Source organism: Thalassophryne amazonica, chromosome 21 (genome assembly GCF_902500255.1).
Source record: "Thalassophryne amazonica chromosome 21, fThaAma1.1, whole genome shotgun sequence".
In the NCBI taxonomy this organism is placed as follows: Eukaryota; Metazoa; Chordata; class Actinopteri; order Batrachoidiformes; family Batrachoididae; genus Thalassophryne; species Thalassophryne amazonica.
Window position 1 is genome coordinate 36161144 of NC_047123.1, and position 14333 is coordinate 36175476.

General features: G+C 39.2%; 1 protein-coding gene across 1 annotated transcript in view; it reads left to right on the forward strand.

Annotated features, from left to right (window-relative positions):
* usta (uronyl 2-sulfotransferase a) overlaps positions 1 to 14333 on the forward strand; it is an 80604-nt gene that overhangs the window by 42608 nt on the left and 23663 nt on the right. Inside the window, exon 2 of the mRNA XM_034162081.1 lies at positions 14269 to 14312. Within this exon, the coding sequence (XP_034017972.1) occupies positions 14269 to 14312 (44 nt within the window). The remainder of the gene's footprint in view (positions 1 to 14268; positions 14313 to 14333) is intronic.

Consider the following 14333-nt stretch of genomic DNA (forward strand, 5'->3'; position numbering starts at 1 on the left):
CTCCGGTATCCCCCATTGTGGCCAAACTGTACATGGAGCGAGTGGAGAAGACAGCCTTGACGTCTTTCACGGGCATCCCTCCCAGTCACTGGTTCAGATACTGAAACTTTCACTGCAATTATGAAAGAAAGTTTTTCTTCTTTTAGCCAAAAACTGTTATTCATTTGCGGTGACTTCAATATTGACTTGCTGAATCCTACCAAACTGAAAGCAATAGATGATTTTTCTGATACAATGTACAGTTTGGAGGGGTGTCCTTAAAAAAAAAAAAAAAAAATCGATTCACGTCTGAATCACGATTCTTATTTATTACGATTCTGAATCGATCCAAAATGTCCAAGAATCGATTTTTAAAAAGCATTTTATTAAACATTTCCTTGCTTACTTGCTGCGTGTACTGTTTGTCAGGCAACGGCTTCCGTACTACAGCGTCTCCGCGAGGGGCGGGGGGGGGGGGGGTATGGCATGCTTAAAACATTTGTGAGCTGAAGCTTAGCATGGCGGATGAAGAGCTATTTCAGCCAGCACCGTCTTTGCTGAAGGCAAATGCTTGGGCGCATTTTGGATTTTATTATTTGCTGCGTAAGAAGGAGCTTGACATGACTTATGCAGTGTGCAAAATCTGCAAAATGAAAGGTAAGTACTTCGGAAACACTTCAAATCCACAAGCCCACATGCTATGTCATCACCCGGAGCTAAAAGGAGCGGAGCAGCGGTCTCTGCTGACTACTGACCAGCGCTTCGCTAAACTGCCAGTCAACTCCGAATGATCAATGCAGATAAGTAATTTTACATCTTTAGAATCACTTGATTAACCTTGTAAAAGTAAGTCCCTTCGGCTTCTCCCTTGTTTTGCACTCGGGGTCGCCACAGCAAATCCAAGGTGGATCTGCATGTTGAATTGGCACAAGTTTTACGCCGGATGCCCTTCCTGACGCAACTCCACATTACATGGAGAAATGTGGCAGGGGTGGGATTTGAACCGGGAACCTTCTGAACTGAAACCAAGCGCATTAACCACTTGGCCACCACCCCCTACTTGATTAACCTTGTAAAGCTGCATTTTCTTAAACATAAACATTTTTTAAGTAATATAACTATTTCTCAGAGCTCTTTGAATCGAAAATCGATTCTGAATCGAATCGTCACCCCAAGAATCAGAATCGAATTGAATCGTGAGTTGTACGATTCACATCCCTAACAGTTTGTCTCTTTTCCCTACAATAACCAAACCAAGCAGGATAACCTCACACAGTGCTACATTAATAGATAATATTTTTACCAATTATAGGGGTGTTCCAGCAACAAGTGGTTTAATAATATGTGACATCACAGATCACTTGCCCGTGTTTACTCTGTGTGACTGCGAATTAAAGAAAAGCTATGAGGAAAGCAAGATTACTTACAAACGAATAAGAACTGATGAAACCATTAATGCTTTTAACAACAGTTTGAAAGAACTGGATTGGAGCTCAGTCAATTCTGAAGCAGATGTTGATACAGCATATGACATTTTCCTGCATACGTTTGTCTCCCTGTATAATAATTATTGTCCAGTTAAAGAATATTGTATAAAGAAAAATCTACAAATAGTCCTTGGCTTACAAAAGGCATATTGAATGCATGTAAAAAAAAAAACAAAACCTGTACAAAATGTTTATTAAGCTTAGAACTAAAGATGCGGAACAAAGATATAAAATTTACAAAAATAAATTAACAGAAATAATTAGAACTGCTAAACAGCTGTATTTTAAACAAAAACTATTTGATAATAAATCAAACACAAAGAAAACATGGGACAACAACATCAGAATATCCAAATCATTTTGATAACATCAGTGGTGACAATCACTGCATGATCAATATAGTTAACAAATTTAACCAGTTCTTTGTGAATATTGGTCCAGAGCTGTCTGCTGAGATTTCAGACCAACCCAAAACTCAATTTAATGCAACAATGATTAAGAATACTCACTCAATGTTTCTCTTCTCAACCAATGAACAAGAAATCAAAAGGATAGTTCTCAATTGTATAACTAAATATTCCACTGATTGTCATGGCATTGACAAGTCACTTGTTAAGCGTGTTGTTGATTATATTGTAACTCCTTTCACCCATGTTTGCAACTTATCATTCCAGTCCGGTTGTATGTAAAGTTGTAAGTAAAATGAAAATAGCAAAAGTATTACCACTATTCAAAAGTGGGAATAAACGCAGTTTCACCAATTACAGATCAATCTCACTGCTGCCTCAGTTCTCAAAAATAATGAATAAAAAATTATTCTCCGCTAGACTTGAAAGCTTCATCAGCAATCATCAATTAATAAATGAAAGCCAGTATGGCTTTAGGCCAAATAGAACCACCTCTATGGCAATAGCTGATGTAGCAGAAGGCATCACAAATGCACTGGATCAAAATAAGCTTGCTGTTGGTATCTTTATTGATTTTAAAAAAGCGTTTGACACAATCAATCACTCTATTTTAATAAGCAAATTAGAGATTACAGGATCAGAGGATTAGCTGGGAACTGGATCAGAAACTACCTGACTGGAAGAGTACAGTTTGTGAAGATAGGTGAATATTCATCGGAACTTCTTAGCATTACCTGTGGTGTCCCCCAGGGGTCAGTACTAGGTCCAATCCTGTTCAATCTGTACATAAATGACATATTTAATGTATCACTGTCATTAAAATTAATTCTCTTTGCTGATGACGCCAATATTTTTTATAGTAGCTCAGATTACAATGAGCTTATGGATACAGTGAATGTGGAAATGAATAAACTAAAAACAATGGATGGATACAAACAAATTAATTTTAAATCTAAAAACAAAAGTAATGACTTTTGGTAATCACAAAAGCAATCCATACTTTCAAGTTATTATTAATGGTGTACAAATTGAAAACGTATTTCAGAATAAATTCCTAGGTATAATTATGGATAGTAAATTATCATGGAAAGTTCACATCAGGCATATAAAAAACAAAATTGCCAAGAGCCTCTCAATTATAAATAAAGTTAAACAATATCTTGATCATAACACACTGCGTATGTTATACTGTTCCTTGGTGCTCCCCTACTTTACATACTGTGTTAAAGTATGGGGCAACAATTTCAAATGCTCATTAAATCCATTATTTTTACTGCAAAAAAGGGCAGTGCGACTCATTTACAAAGTTGGCTACTTAGAACATACTCATGATCTCTTTATTCAGTCCAAGTTATTAAAATTGTATGACCCTGTAAAATATATTACACTCATACTGCTCTTTAAAGCTTTTAATAATCAACTACTGAACAACTTGCAAAAATGTTTTGCTCTTAAAGAGAACATTCATAATTTGAGAGGCTATGGAGATTTTGTTCTGCCTAATGTTAGAACTATTCAAAAAAGTTTTTGTGTGACAGTTTGTGGGGTGAAATTGTGGAATGCTCTGGATTTACAGCAAAAGCTCTGCTGAAACATTCACAAATTCATGTCCTTATATAAAGATGCGGTTTGGTCTGTATACAGAGAGAATAGAATTTAATGGACTGTTCTTTATTAGTGTTGTGCTGTACCTTACGATTCCTTACCATTGCTGATATGTGATATATTCTACCTGTGAATTTCTTACCATTGTTGGTATGTGATATACTCTACCTGTGAATTTCTTACCATTGTTGGTATGTGATATACTCTACCTGTGAATTTCTTGCCATTGCTGGTATGTGCTTTACTCTACCTGTGCATTTCTTACTATTGTTGGTGTGTGCTATATCTGGTGTTACCATTGTGGTATTTTTGTCCTTACCATTGCTGGTATCTACCTCTCTGTTGCTAACAATAACCTTGAATATGTATAAATTGCTGTTTTATGTTTTGTTTTGTTTTTTGTTTTCAGTTGAACTGACAAGGAAGTCATTGTGATTATTTATTTTGTGTTAAAATCAATGATGTGGTGGGATTTAATAAGTTTTCTTCTTCCCACTCTTTTTCGAGCTAAATGATAAATTTATTGCTTATGTACTGGATATATGTATTATTTTTCTTTTGTATTAACCGGCTCGAAATGAATAAACAAAGCCAGAGAGAAGAAATGGTTTGAGAGAGGGGTTAAGGAGGCATTCTATGTGAAACAGTTGAAACCCAGCCTTAACCGGGGAGGGGGTCTGAGACACGCTTTGTCCCATGTTTACAATGGGGTAATCAGGTCAGACTACCAGAGCAAGAATTTTAGCTGAGAAAGCTTCTGCGATTTGAAGCGAAACGTCCTCGCGTCAAGCAACCCAGTCCAGTCGAAGATTCAAGCTTCTCTACTACAGTTGTTTGACAATAAATGGCTTCACCCAACCACTAACCATGAGTGAAAAAAAGTTTTGTGTTATTCATATTCTCAGAAAAATGGGCACAAAAAAAACATTTTTTTTCCAGGGTATGTACAATTTTGAGCACAACTGTGTACACACACATCCACACACACACATATATATATATATATATATATATATATATATATATATATATATATATATATATATATATATATATACACACATACACACACACACACACACACACATCCATTTTCTTCCGCTTTATCCGGATTCGGGTCGCGGGGGCAGCAGCTCAAGCAAAGCCGCCCAGACCTCCCAGATACACACACACACACACACACACATATATATATATATATATACACATACACACACACACACACTTACATATATGTGTGTATATATATATATATATATATATGTATATATGTGTATATCTGGGAGGTCTGGGCAGCTTTGCTTGAGCTGCTGCCCCCGCGACCCGACTCCGGATAAAGCGGAAGAAAATAAGAAAATGGATGGATATATATATATATATATATATACATATATATATACACATACACACACACACACACACATCCATTTTCTTCCGCTTTATCCGGATTCGGGTCGCGGGGGCAGCAGCTCAAGCAAAGCCGCCCAGACCTCCCAGATACACACACACACACACACACACACACACACACACACACACATATATATATATATATATACACATACACACACACACACACACTTACATATATGTGTGTGTATATATATATATATGTATATATGTGTATATCTGGGAGGTCTGGGCGGCTTTGCTTGAGCTGCTGCCCCCGCGACCCGACTCCGGATAAAGCGGAAGAAAATACGAAAATGGATGGATATATATATATATATATATATATATATATATATATATATATATATATATATACACACATACACACATACATACAACCCCTGGCAAAAATTATGGAATCACCGGCCTCAGAGGATGTTCATTCAGTTGTTTAATTTTGTAGAAAAAAAGCAGATCACAGACATGACACAAAACTAAAGTCATTTCAAATGGCAACTTTCTGGCTTTAAGAAACACTATAAGAAATCAAGAAAAAAGATTGTGGCAGTCAGTAACGGTTACTTTTTTAGACCAAGCAGAGGAAAAAAATATGGAATCACTCAATTCTGAGGAAGAAATTATGGAATCACCCTGTAAATTTTCATCCCCCAAATTAACACCTGCATCTAATCAGATCTGCTCATTGACATTGACCCTATGCCATGACATTGACCCTATGTGTCTTTTTGCAAGGAATGTTTTTGCAGTTTTTGCTCTATGGCAAGATGCATTATCATCTTGAAAAATGATATCATCCCCAAACATCCTTTCAATTGTCCAAAATATCAACATAAACTTGTGCATTTATTGATGATGTAATGACAGCCATCTCCCCAGTGCCTTTATCTGACATGCAGCCCCATATCATCAATGACTGTGGAAATTTACATGTTCTCTTCAGGCAGTCATCTTTATAAATCTCATTGGAAAGGCACCAAACAAATGTTCCAGCATCATCACCTTGCCCAATGCAGATTCGAGATTCATCACTGAATATGACTTTCATCCAGTCATCCACAGTCCACAATTGCTTTTCCTTAGCCCATTGTAACCTTGTTTTTTTCTGTTTAGGTGTTAATGATGGCTTTCATTTAGCTTTTCTGTATGTAAATCCCATTTCATTTAGGCGGTTTCTTACAGTTCGGTCACAGACGGTGACTCCAGTTTACTCCCATTCGTTCCTCATTTGTTTTGTTGTACATTTTTCGATTTTTGAGACATATTGCTTTAAGTTTTCTGTCTTGACGCTTTGATGTCTTCCTTGGTCTACCAGTATGTTTGCCTTTAACAACCTTCCCATGTTGTTGTATTTGGTCCAGAGTTTAGACACAGCTGACTGTGAACAACCAACATCTTTTGCAACATTGCGTGATGATTTACTCTCTTTTAAGAGTTTGATAATCCTCTCCTTTGTTTCAATTGACATCTCTCGTGTTGGAGCCATGATTCATGTCAGTCCACTTGGTGCAACAGCTCTCCAAGGTGTGTTCACTCCTTTTTAGATGCAGACTAACGAGCAGATCTGATTTGATGCAGGTGTTAATTTGGGGGATGAAAATTTACAGGGTGATTCCATAATTTTTTCCTCAGAATTGAGTGATTCCATATTTTTTTCCTCTGCTTGGTCTAAAAAAGTAACCGTTACTGACTGCCACAATCTTTTTTTCTTGATTTCTTATAGTGTTTCTTAAAGCCAGAAAGTTGCCATTTGAAATGACTTTAGTTTTGTGTCATGTCTGTGATCTGCTTTTTTTCTACAAAATTAAACAACTGAATGAACATCCTCCGAGGCCGGTGATTCCATAATTTTTGCCAGGGGTTGTGTATATATATATACACACTCAACAAAAATATAAACGCAACACTTTTGGTTTTGCTCCCATTTTGTATGAGATGAAAAAGATCTAAAACTTTTTCCACAAACACAATATCACCATTTCCCTCAAATATTGTTCACAAACCAGTCTGAATCTGTGATAGTGAGCACTTCTCCTTTGCTGAGATAATCCATCCCACCTCACAGGTGTGCCATACCAAGATGCTGATTAGACACCATGATTAGTGCACAGGTGTGCCTTAGACTGTCCACAATAAAAGGCCACTCTGAAAGGTGCAGTTTTGTTTTATTGGGGGGGGGGGGGGGATACCAGTCAGTATCTGGTGTGACCACCATTTGCCTCATGCAGTGCAACACATCTCCTTCGCATAGAGTTGATCAGGTGGTCAATTGTGGCCTGTGGAATGTTGGTCCACTCCTCTTCAATGGCTGTGCGAAGTTGCTAGATATTGGCAGGAACTGGTACACGCTGTCGTATACGCCGGTCCAGAGCATCCCAAACATGCTCAATGGGTGACATGTCCGGTGAGTAGGCTGGCCATGCAAGAACTGGGACATTTTCAGCTTCCAAGAATTGTGTACAGATCCTTGCAACATGGGGCCGTGCATTATCCTGCTGCAACATGAGGTGATGTTCATGGATGTATGGCACAACAATGGGCCTCAGGATCACGGTATCTCTGTGCATTCAAAATGCCATCAATAAAATGCACCTTTGTTCTTCGTCCATAACAGACGCCTGCCCATACCATAACCCCACCGCCACCATGGGCCACTCGATCCACAACATTGACATCAGAAAACCGCTCACCCACACGACACCACACACGCTGTCTGCCATCTGCCCTGGACAGTGTGAACCGGGATTCATCCATGAAGAGAACACCTCTCCAACGTGCCAAACACCAGCGAATGTGAGCATTTGCCCTTTCAAGTCGGTTACGACGACGAACTGGAGTCAGGTCGAGACCCCGATGAGGACGACGAGCATGCAGATGAGCTTCCCTGAGACGGTTTCTGACAGTTTGTGCAGAAATTCTTTGGTTATGCAAACCGATTGTTTCAGCAGCTGTCCGAGTGGCTGGTCTCAGACGATCTTGGAGGTGAACATGCTGGATGTGGAGGTCCTCTGGCTGGTGTGGTTACACGTGGTCTGCGGTTGTGAGGCTGGTTGGATGTACTGCCAAATTCTCTGAAACGCCTTTGGAGACGGCTTATGGTAGAGAAATGCACATTCAATACACGAGCAACAGCTCTGGTTGACATTCCTGCTGTCAGCATGCCAATTGCACGCTCCCTCAAATCTTGCGACATCTGTGGCATTGTGCTGTGTGATAAAACTGCACCTTTCAGAGTGGCCTTTTATTGTGGGCAGTCTAAGGCACACCTGTGCACTAATCATGGTGTCTAATCAGCATCTTGATATGGCACACCTGTGAGGTGGGATGGATTATCTCAGCAAAGGAGAAGTGCTCACTATCACAGATTTAGACTGGTTTGTGAACAATATTTGAAGGAAATGGTAATATTGTGTATGTGGAAAAAGTTTTAGATCTTTGAGTTCATCTCATACAAAATGGGAGCAAAACCAAAAGTGTTGCGTTTATATTTTTGTTGAGTGTGTGTGTATATATATATATATATATATATATATATATATATATATATATATATATATATATACACATACACACACACACACACACACACACGCATAACTTGTCAAAAGTTTGGACACACTTTCCCATTCAATTATAACTACATATACAGGCATACAGACAGACATGTGGGTGTTCCACCAAACTTGAAGCCTCGTGGCGGTGATGTTTGGCCAAATTTAAGGTAAAGAATAAATCAAAAAATTTGTCACAGCCACATTTTGATGCTGCACATCTGTAATAACATAACATTAGCCCAGCCTCCATATATATAGCACAAAACTGTCTAACCATTGTTAATTTTCTGTAACGCTCAGGCCATGTGCAGTGGGTGGAGACCCTGACCCATAGCCTAACTCACTTCTATAATTAAGGAGATGGGTTGAGCTATGGGTCTTACTTGGAGAGACACTCCCATACTCCAAATCAAAGGGTTGGGTGACCACACACACGTGCAGAAGCTTGCACACCAACAAGATTTGTTTTCATATGCTCCCCATTACAGCACAAATGTTTAGTAAGAACTATATGCACGTGTCTAAATTTAAATGGGCGTGTTTTAGACAGCTGGGTCGGACTGGCGTTAAGTAATTTTCTTCAGTGGTCTCTCTGTTCAGCCTTCTAACTACGGGGGGGTGGGAGCAATGTAGTATGAGAAATGTATCACTCAAATACTGCTGTTTGTTACCAGGGACAATGGTTTAACCGTGTCTTTTCTTTTGTTACATCACTAACAAATTCATAGATTGACAATATTTTATCAAGAAGTCATCCTCAATTCAGGGAATAGCTGGACACATTTTGGTAGTAATCTGGATCTGTGTAAAATGTTTAGATTTGTATCTGATTTCACATTCCTGCCTTCAGGCATCAATCTACTCAACCACACACACTTTTTGTTTGGTGATCAAGATGGTTTGTAATCGGATGGATTTCTGTATGCTATGCACAATGTAACATTTATTTATACAAAATAAAAATAAACAGAAGAGGAAAAAACAAATGTGACTTTGCTAGAATGCTCAGGAATGTGGAATGATGAAGTAAATACCAAACATCACCTCCTTAGAGAGACAAAATCTCAATAATCTGACAATAATTTGGGGTTGGTCAATCAAATTCCAAAAGGTGCTGGATCCTCTCACGTCTGTCTGTCTTCAGCGTACTAACAGCAGCTTTTGGTGAAGGATGAAAACGATTCATCTTCACAGTCTGTGGGTAGCCTGGTTACACATACTTGCAAAACATTCCAATGTAGCAGCTCCAAGACCTTTTTCTCTCCCTCCCTCTCTCTCTCTCTCTCCCTCCCTCTCTCTCCAAAACCATTCAGAGCAGTGATTATCCACTCCCACCTCAGCCTATTCTGGGATGTGTTCTTAACTAAGCCCCACTTTATCAAAGTCACCAATTTCTAGAATGAAGGGTTCGATACTCCAAACATGTTTTTGAAATTCCTGAACTCTCCGTAACATTCCTAAAGCAAGCCAACAACAAAGAGAAAATTCCAGAGCCTTGAGGAACTGCCCAAATAGAAAAAACTAAATTACACAGAGTTTAAATATCTCCACCAAGCATATACTGCAACACTTCTGGTTAATTATTACAATTTTTAAAAAGCATATTTTCACATAGAATTTTTTTTTTAATCTAGAATATGCTTTACAAATTTTTCAAGTTATCTGGTGACAATTCCGGTATTTTTCTTTTTATTCACAAGAGATGTATCATTATTTATATTACGTATATATGCAGCATGATCTGTATTAAATAAAAGTTTAAAACTCAAGATTGTGTATGGACAGGATGCATAAGGACAGAGTATTATTAGGATTGCTTGAAAAGAAAAGTACCAAATATTATGTTTTGTTCATGTTGTTGCACTTTTAAAGAGTTTATTTGGCATGATAGTTACTATTTTAGAAGTTAAAAATTCTGCCAAGCAGTAACTGTAGGTATGAATAGTTATGAAGCTGGTCTTAGTAAGAGGCAAATCCACAGATCTTGTGACACAATAATCCAATTAACCATTGAACTACATGCCTTTACATCCCTCTGATTACGTTTCTCCCTCACTCACACATACATGCACTGACATACACAATAAATATAATAACCACAAGATGTCAAACTGTGACTTGGACTTTAGCTCACCCCTAAACCCAGTCCCTTTTCTTACCATTTCAGCATTAGACCATGAATGATCCCCGTCTTAATGGGGGTGTATATAAGGTAATACCAACAATCCTGCTGTGCAGCATTTTCCAGGGTAAAGGTTAATCCTACCTAATGACCGTGTCATACTTGAATCATGTGCAGAGCAACTGGTAAAACATGAAGAACAAAAACAATGCAGGCACTGAATACAGTAAGAACCTATGTGGGATAAGATTTAGGAATAAAAAAGTTTAAGAACAACCAAATTTTCCTAAGCAGAGCTATAAAAATGTCTCGCAGAGACTCAGGACAAAAGGCTCATTAAGTACACCATCTGTACAGTGGCTCTTTAAATTCACTTTCCCCTCTCTGTGGGTGGTGGGGGCAGAGGGCAGCTGTCAGTTTTTACAAACTTGATACCCTAAGAAAATCGAGTTCCAATCTCCGATCCGCAAAACTAATGAGAGGCACACATGGGAGGTGGTGGTGCTTAGAGGTCAAGTGGAGGTGGGTTTGTCCAGGATGGATGGCAGAGGACAGAACATCCTGCCATGACCTCACACTTCACAGAAAAAAAAGCCGCAAACCCTCCAAAAGTATTACTCAGGAAAATACTGCAGCTACAGGTCAGCAACTTAAAAAAATACCTGCGGGTGAGTGAAATACAGCTGTGTCAGTATTTCATCAACGTCTCATGAATCAATATATTCTACAAATTTCAAAAAATGAATCTCCAATATCCTGTACAAACGTCCTGGGGCTCTTCAGGCTTGTTCTTGTCCTGTACATGTCATTAAGCTTCCTGTTTGGGACGCCAATCCATCTTTCCAAAGCAAAGGTTGGTACCCATTTACAACTGCAGCTGGATGGACTGGAAAGATGCAGATGAACCGTTCTTTTCCAAGAACACAGAGACAATGAAAAGCCAGAACTTGGTGACATATCCTAGTGAGTGGTGACAGGTCTTGTAACCACAAGGCTGGCAATGGAAACTTAGTTCCAAATTAGAACTGAATCAAAGATGCCAAGTAAAGGATGGCAAGACAAAATCAATGCATGTAGGACGCCAATTAATCTGGGTACATATCAAATCTGACCAAACCCTTCATGCAGCAGGCATGAATACTGTATCGTCTGAACCAGAGTGCATCATCAACCAGAGCTAGCAGCACCTTGGTAGCAACTTCAGTGTAGCTACGGACAGCTGGCCACATGCTGTGCTCAATGGGAATAAAAGGGAAAGCTGACCAAAGAGAATACTGAGGAGTTTCAGAGAGTGTTTGTAAGAAAAAGGATGAATCCCTTCTCAGCTGTCGAATTTCTGCCATTTAGGTTGTTCAGGTTAAAAAATGTTTGGTGGGTAGGGTATCGATAGAATACGTTGCTGTTTGGTTTAATCCTTTCTAAATCCAAAGTACACACAGCCACCCAGGTTGTCCAATAAATCAATTTCTGCCTCGTCTTGATCCAGCATGCAGGTACCTCAGTGATGAGGACCACCAGTAATTAGAAAAGGCAAAGGGGACGCCCGCTGTTCACATGGCTGCATCTAATAGATGGCTACTTTTGGGAGGTGGGGATTCTGGGGAAGGACCAGCTTTCTGCCCGGGTGGTTGCCATTCAGGACCCAAATCAGTTCCCTGATGTGGAAGATGTGTGGCACCAGCATGAGCGCCCAGATCTAACCTGAACAGCATTAAACAAAGTGATAATTCCATACTGTTATCACCGCGTCATTAAATGATGAATAGGCTGGAGCAAACGCTAGCAGGTCTAGGTTGACAAGTTTCACTACTACCCAGACGAAGTTAAATTAAGTCTTACATTAGACCGACTTTTGTGAATAATTGCTGAAGCTTGCACAGCTTATAAACAGTACTGTCGTACAATACACTTCCAACACAACCTCATTCGAACCTCTCTACACTCTTGCCAAGAGGGAAAGTCTAGGTCCATTTAAATTAATGTGTCTGTTCATGCATCATTTCCTACTTTTCTCATCTACATGGATTGTGTTTGAGAAACACAATGACAGATTGTTCTCTTATGTAATATTTCCTCCTCTCATGATTTTATTTCCAACACACTATAATTTACTGCCATTGTTCCTCTGGAAGACATTACAGCATTCGACCAGCTACAACATGTCACCTGAGTGCTGTGGCTATAACAGAAAGGGAAATGGAGCGTCTCTGTCTATTTGGACAGCTATCGTGTGCAGCCAAAGAAAAGGCCGCTGTTTGAAGCCCGGGCCTGGATTTAGAGAGCAGGCTAAAGAGCAGTGCACAGGCCCTTAGTGTGGGGCCACTTTGAAAGAGCACCATTGTTCCCATGTGGAACAACATCACAGTGTGCGATATTGTATAAATAGGCTGCAAGTGTCTTTCACGACATTCCCACAGTCCGTTCAGAAGAGCTGCACTGTTTAGTTCGGGTGGCAGTGGATTGACTGCAGGGGGAACTTGATTTTGAAGTGAATTACCACCTGTTGGTTTTGTGTTGTTTTCACTCTGACTGAAGCCGGGAACGAGCTGCCTGGAAAAGACGGCGTCCGATACAAAGCAGGGTGTGAACCCACATCAGGTTTTCACACTGGCAACACAGACTTCACATACTTCTTTTTAAGTCAACATAAAGCAGCTGTTTTTGACCCGTTGATGTTATTATTGATTAATCTTTACAAGAGGAAGGGCTTAAAATAGTTAATCATTTCAAGTAAAAGGGTCGTACCGTGCACAATCTATTTACTTATTTTTAAATCAAACCTCTCATGGAGTGTGACAGTTCTGCAACTGCAAATGTGGAATATTTAGGCCTGAAACTAAACGGACAGAATCATGAGTCGACGCGTGGCGAGCAGCAGGTCCTTTGCAAAAATGTTTTTTGCCCACAGGTACATGACAACAGGATCTAATAAATCCAAATTTTTATCCAAATTAAGCCTTACCTATCTGAACCTTAAAGTCTCCCCAAAAAAGTGCATTTTTGGGGTTAGATCCACTTTGAGCCTAATTTTCTCCATATTATAAAATAAATCAATCTGGAAACTGGTTTCTGCATTACAATGATGTCAGCACAGGATATTTTCAAAACCACATTCCTTTTATTTCAACAGAGGCACGGTATGTCACACAGGGGACTCAGAAAAAATGGCTTTTTGGTTTAAAAAAGAAAAAAAAAACTTTTTGGACCATCCATAAATTGAAAAACTATGTAGCCAAGGAAGCTTTTATTAGATTTAAAATATTCAACAGGTACAGGTGATCTGTGATCCTTTTAGAGATATGGCACTTCAAACATGGCAGGAAGATAGGCATCTGTGCCAAAAAAAAGTGCCACACCCCCTTTCTGGAACCCTCCAGGAAGGAAACCTATTTAGATATTTCATATTCTGCCCCTAATCTACAGAATATGTGAAAATGAAGCAAATCTGAGACCATGAACTGGGGAGATTTTCTGGAAATATGCTGATTTTATGGAGAATGGCCCTGATGCCATATTTGTGTTCAAACACTTGAAATAAAACTAAAAGGAGGCAAGATTACAAAACTGTGTTTGTCCAAATACTTATGGGCCTGACGGTAAATGATTCATCCATTAGCAAAAGATGAATGCTTTTTCTGATGCTCAGTCAACTAATGATTTCAGCACTACTCTACATTTACATATATATACACTTCTCTTGGCAGGCGAATCGACATATCAGGATGATCACGGACCCCCTGCTGTGAGAGTGAGTCTCTCCACCATTTTT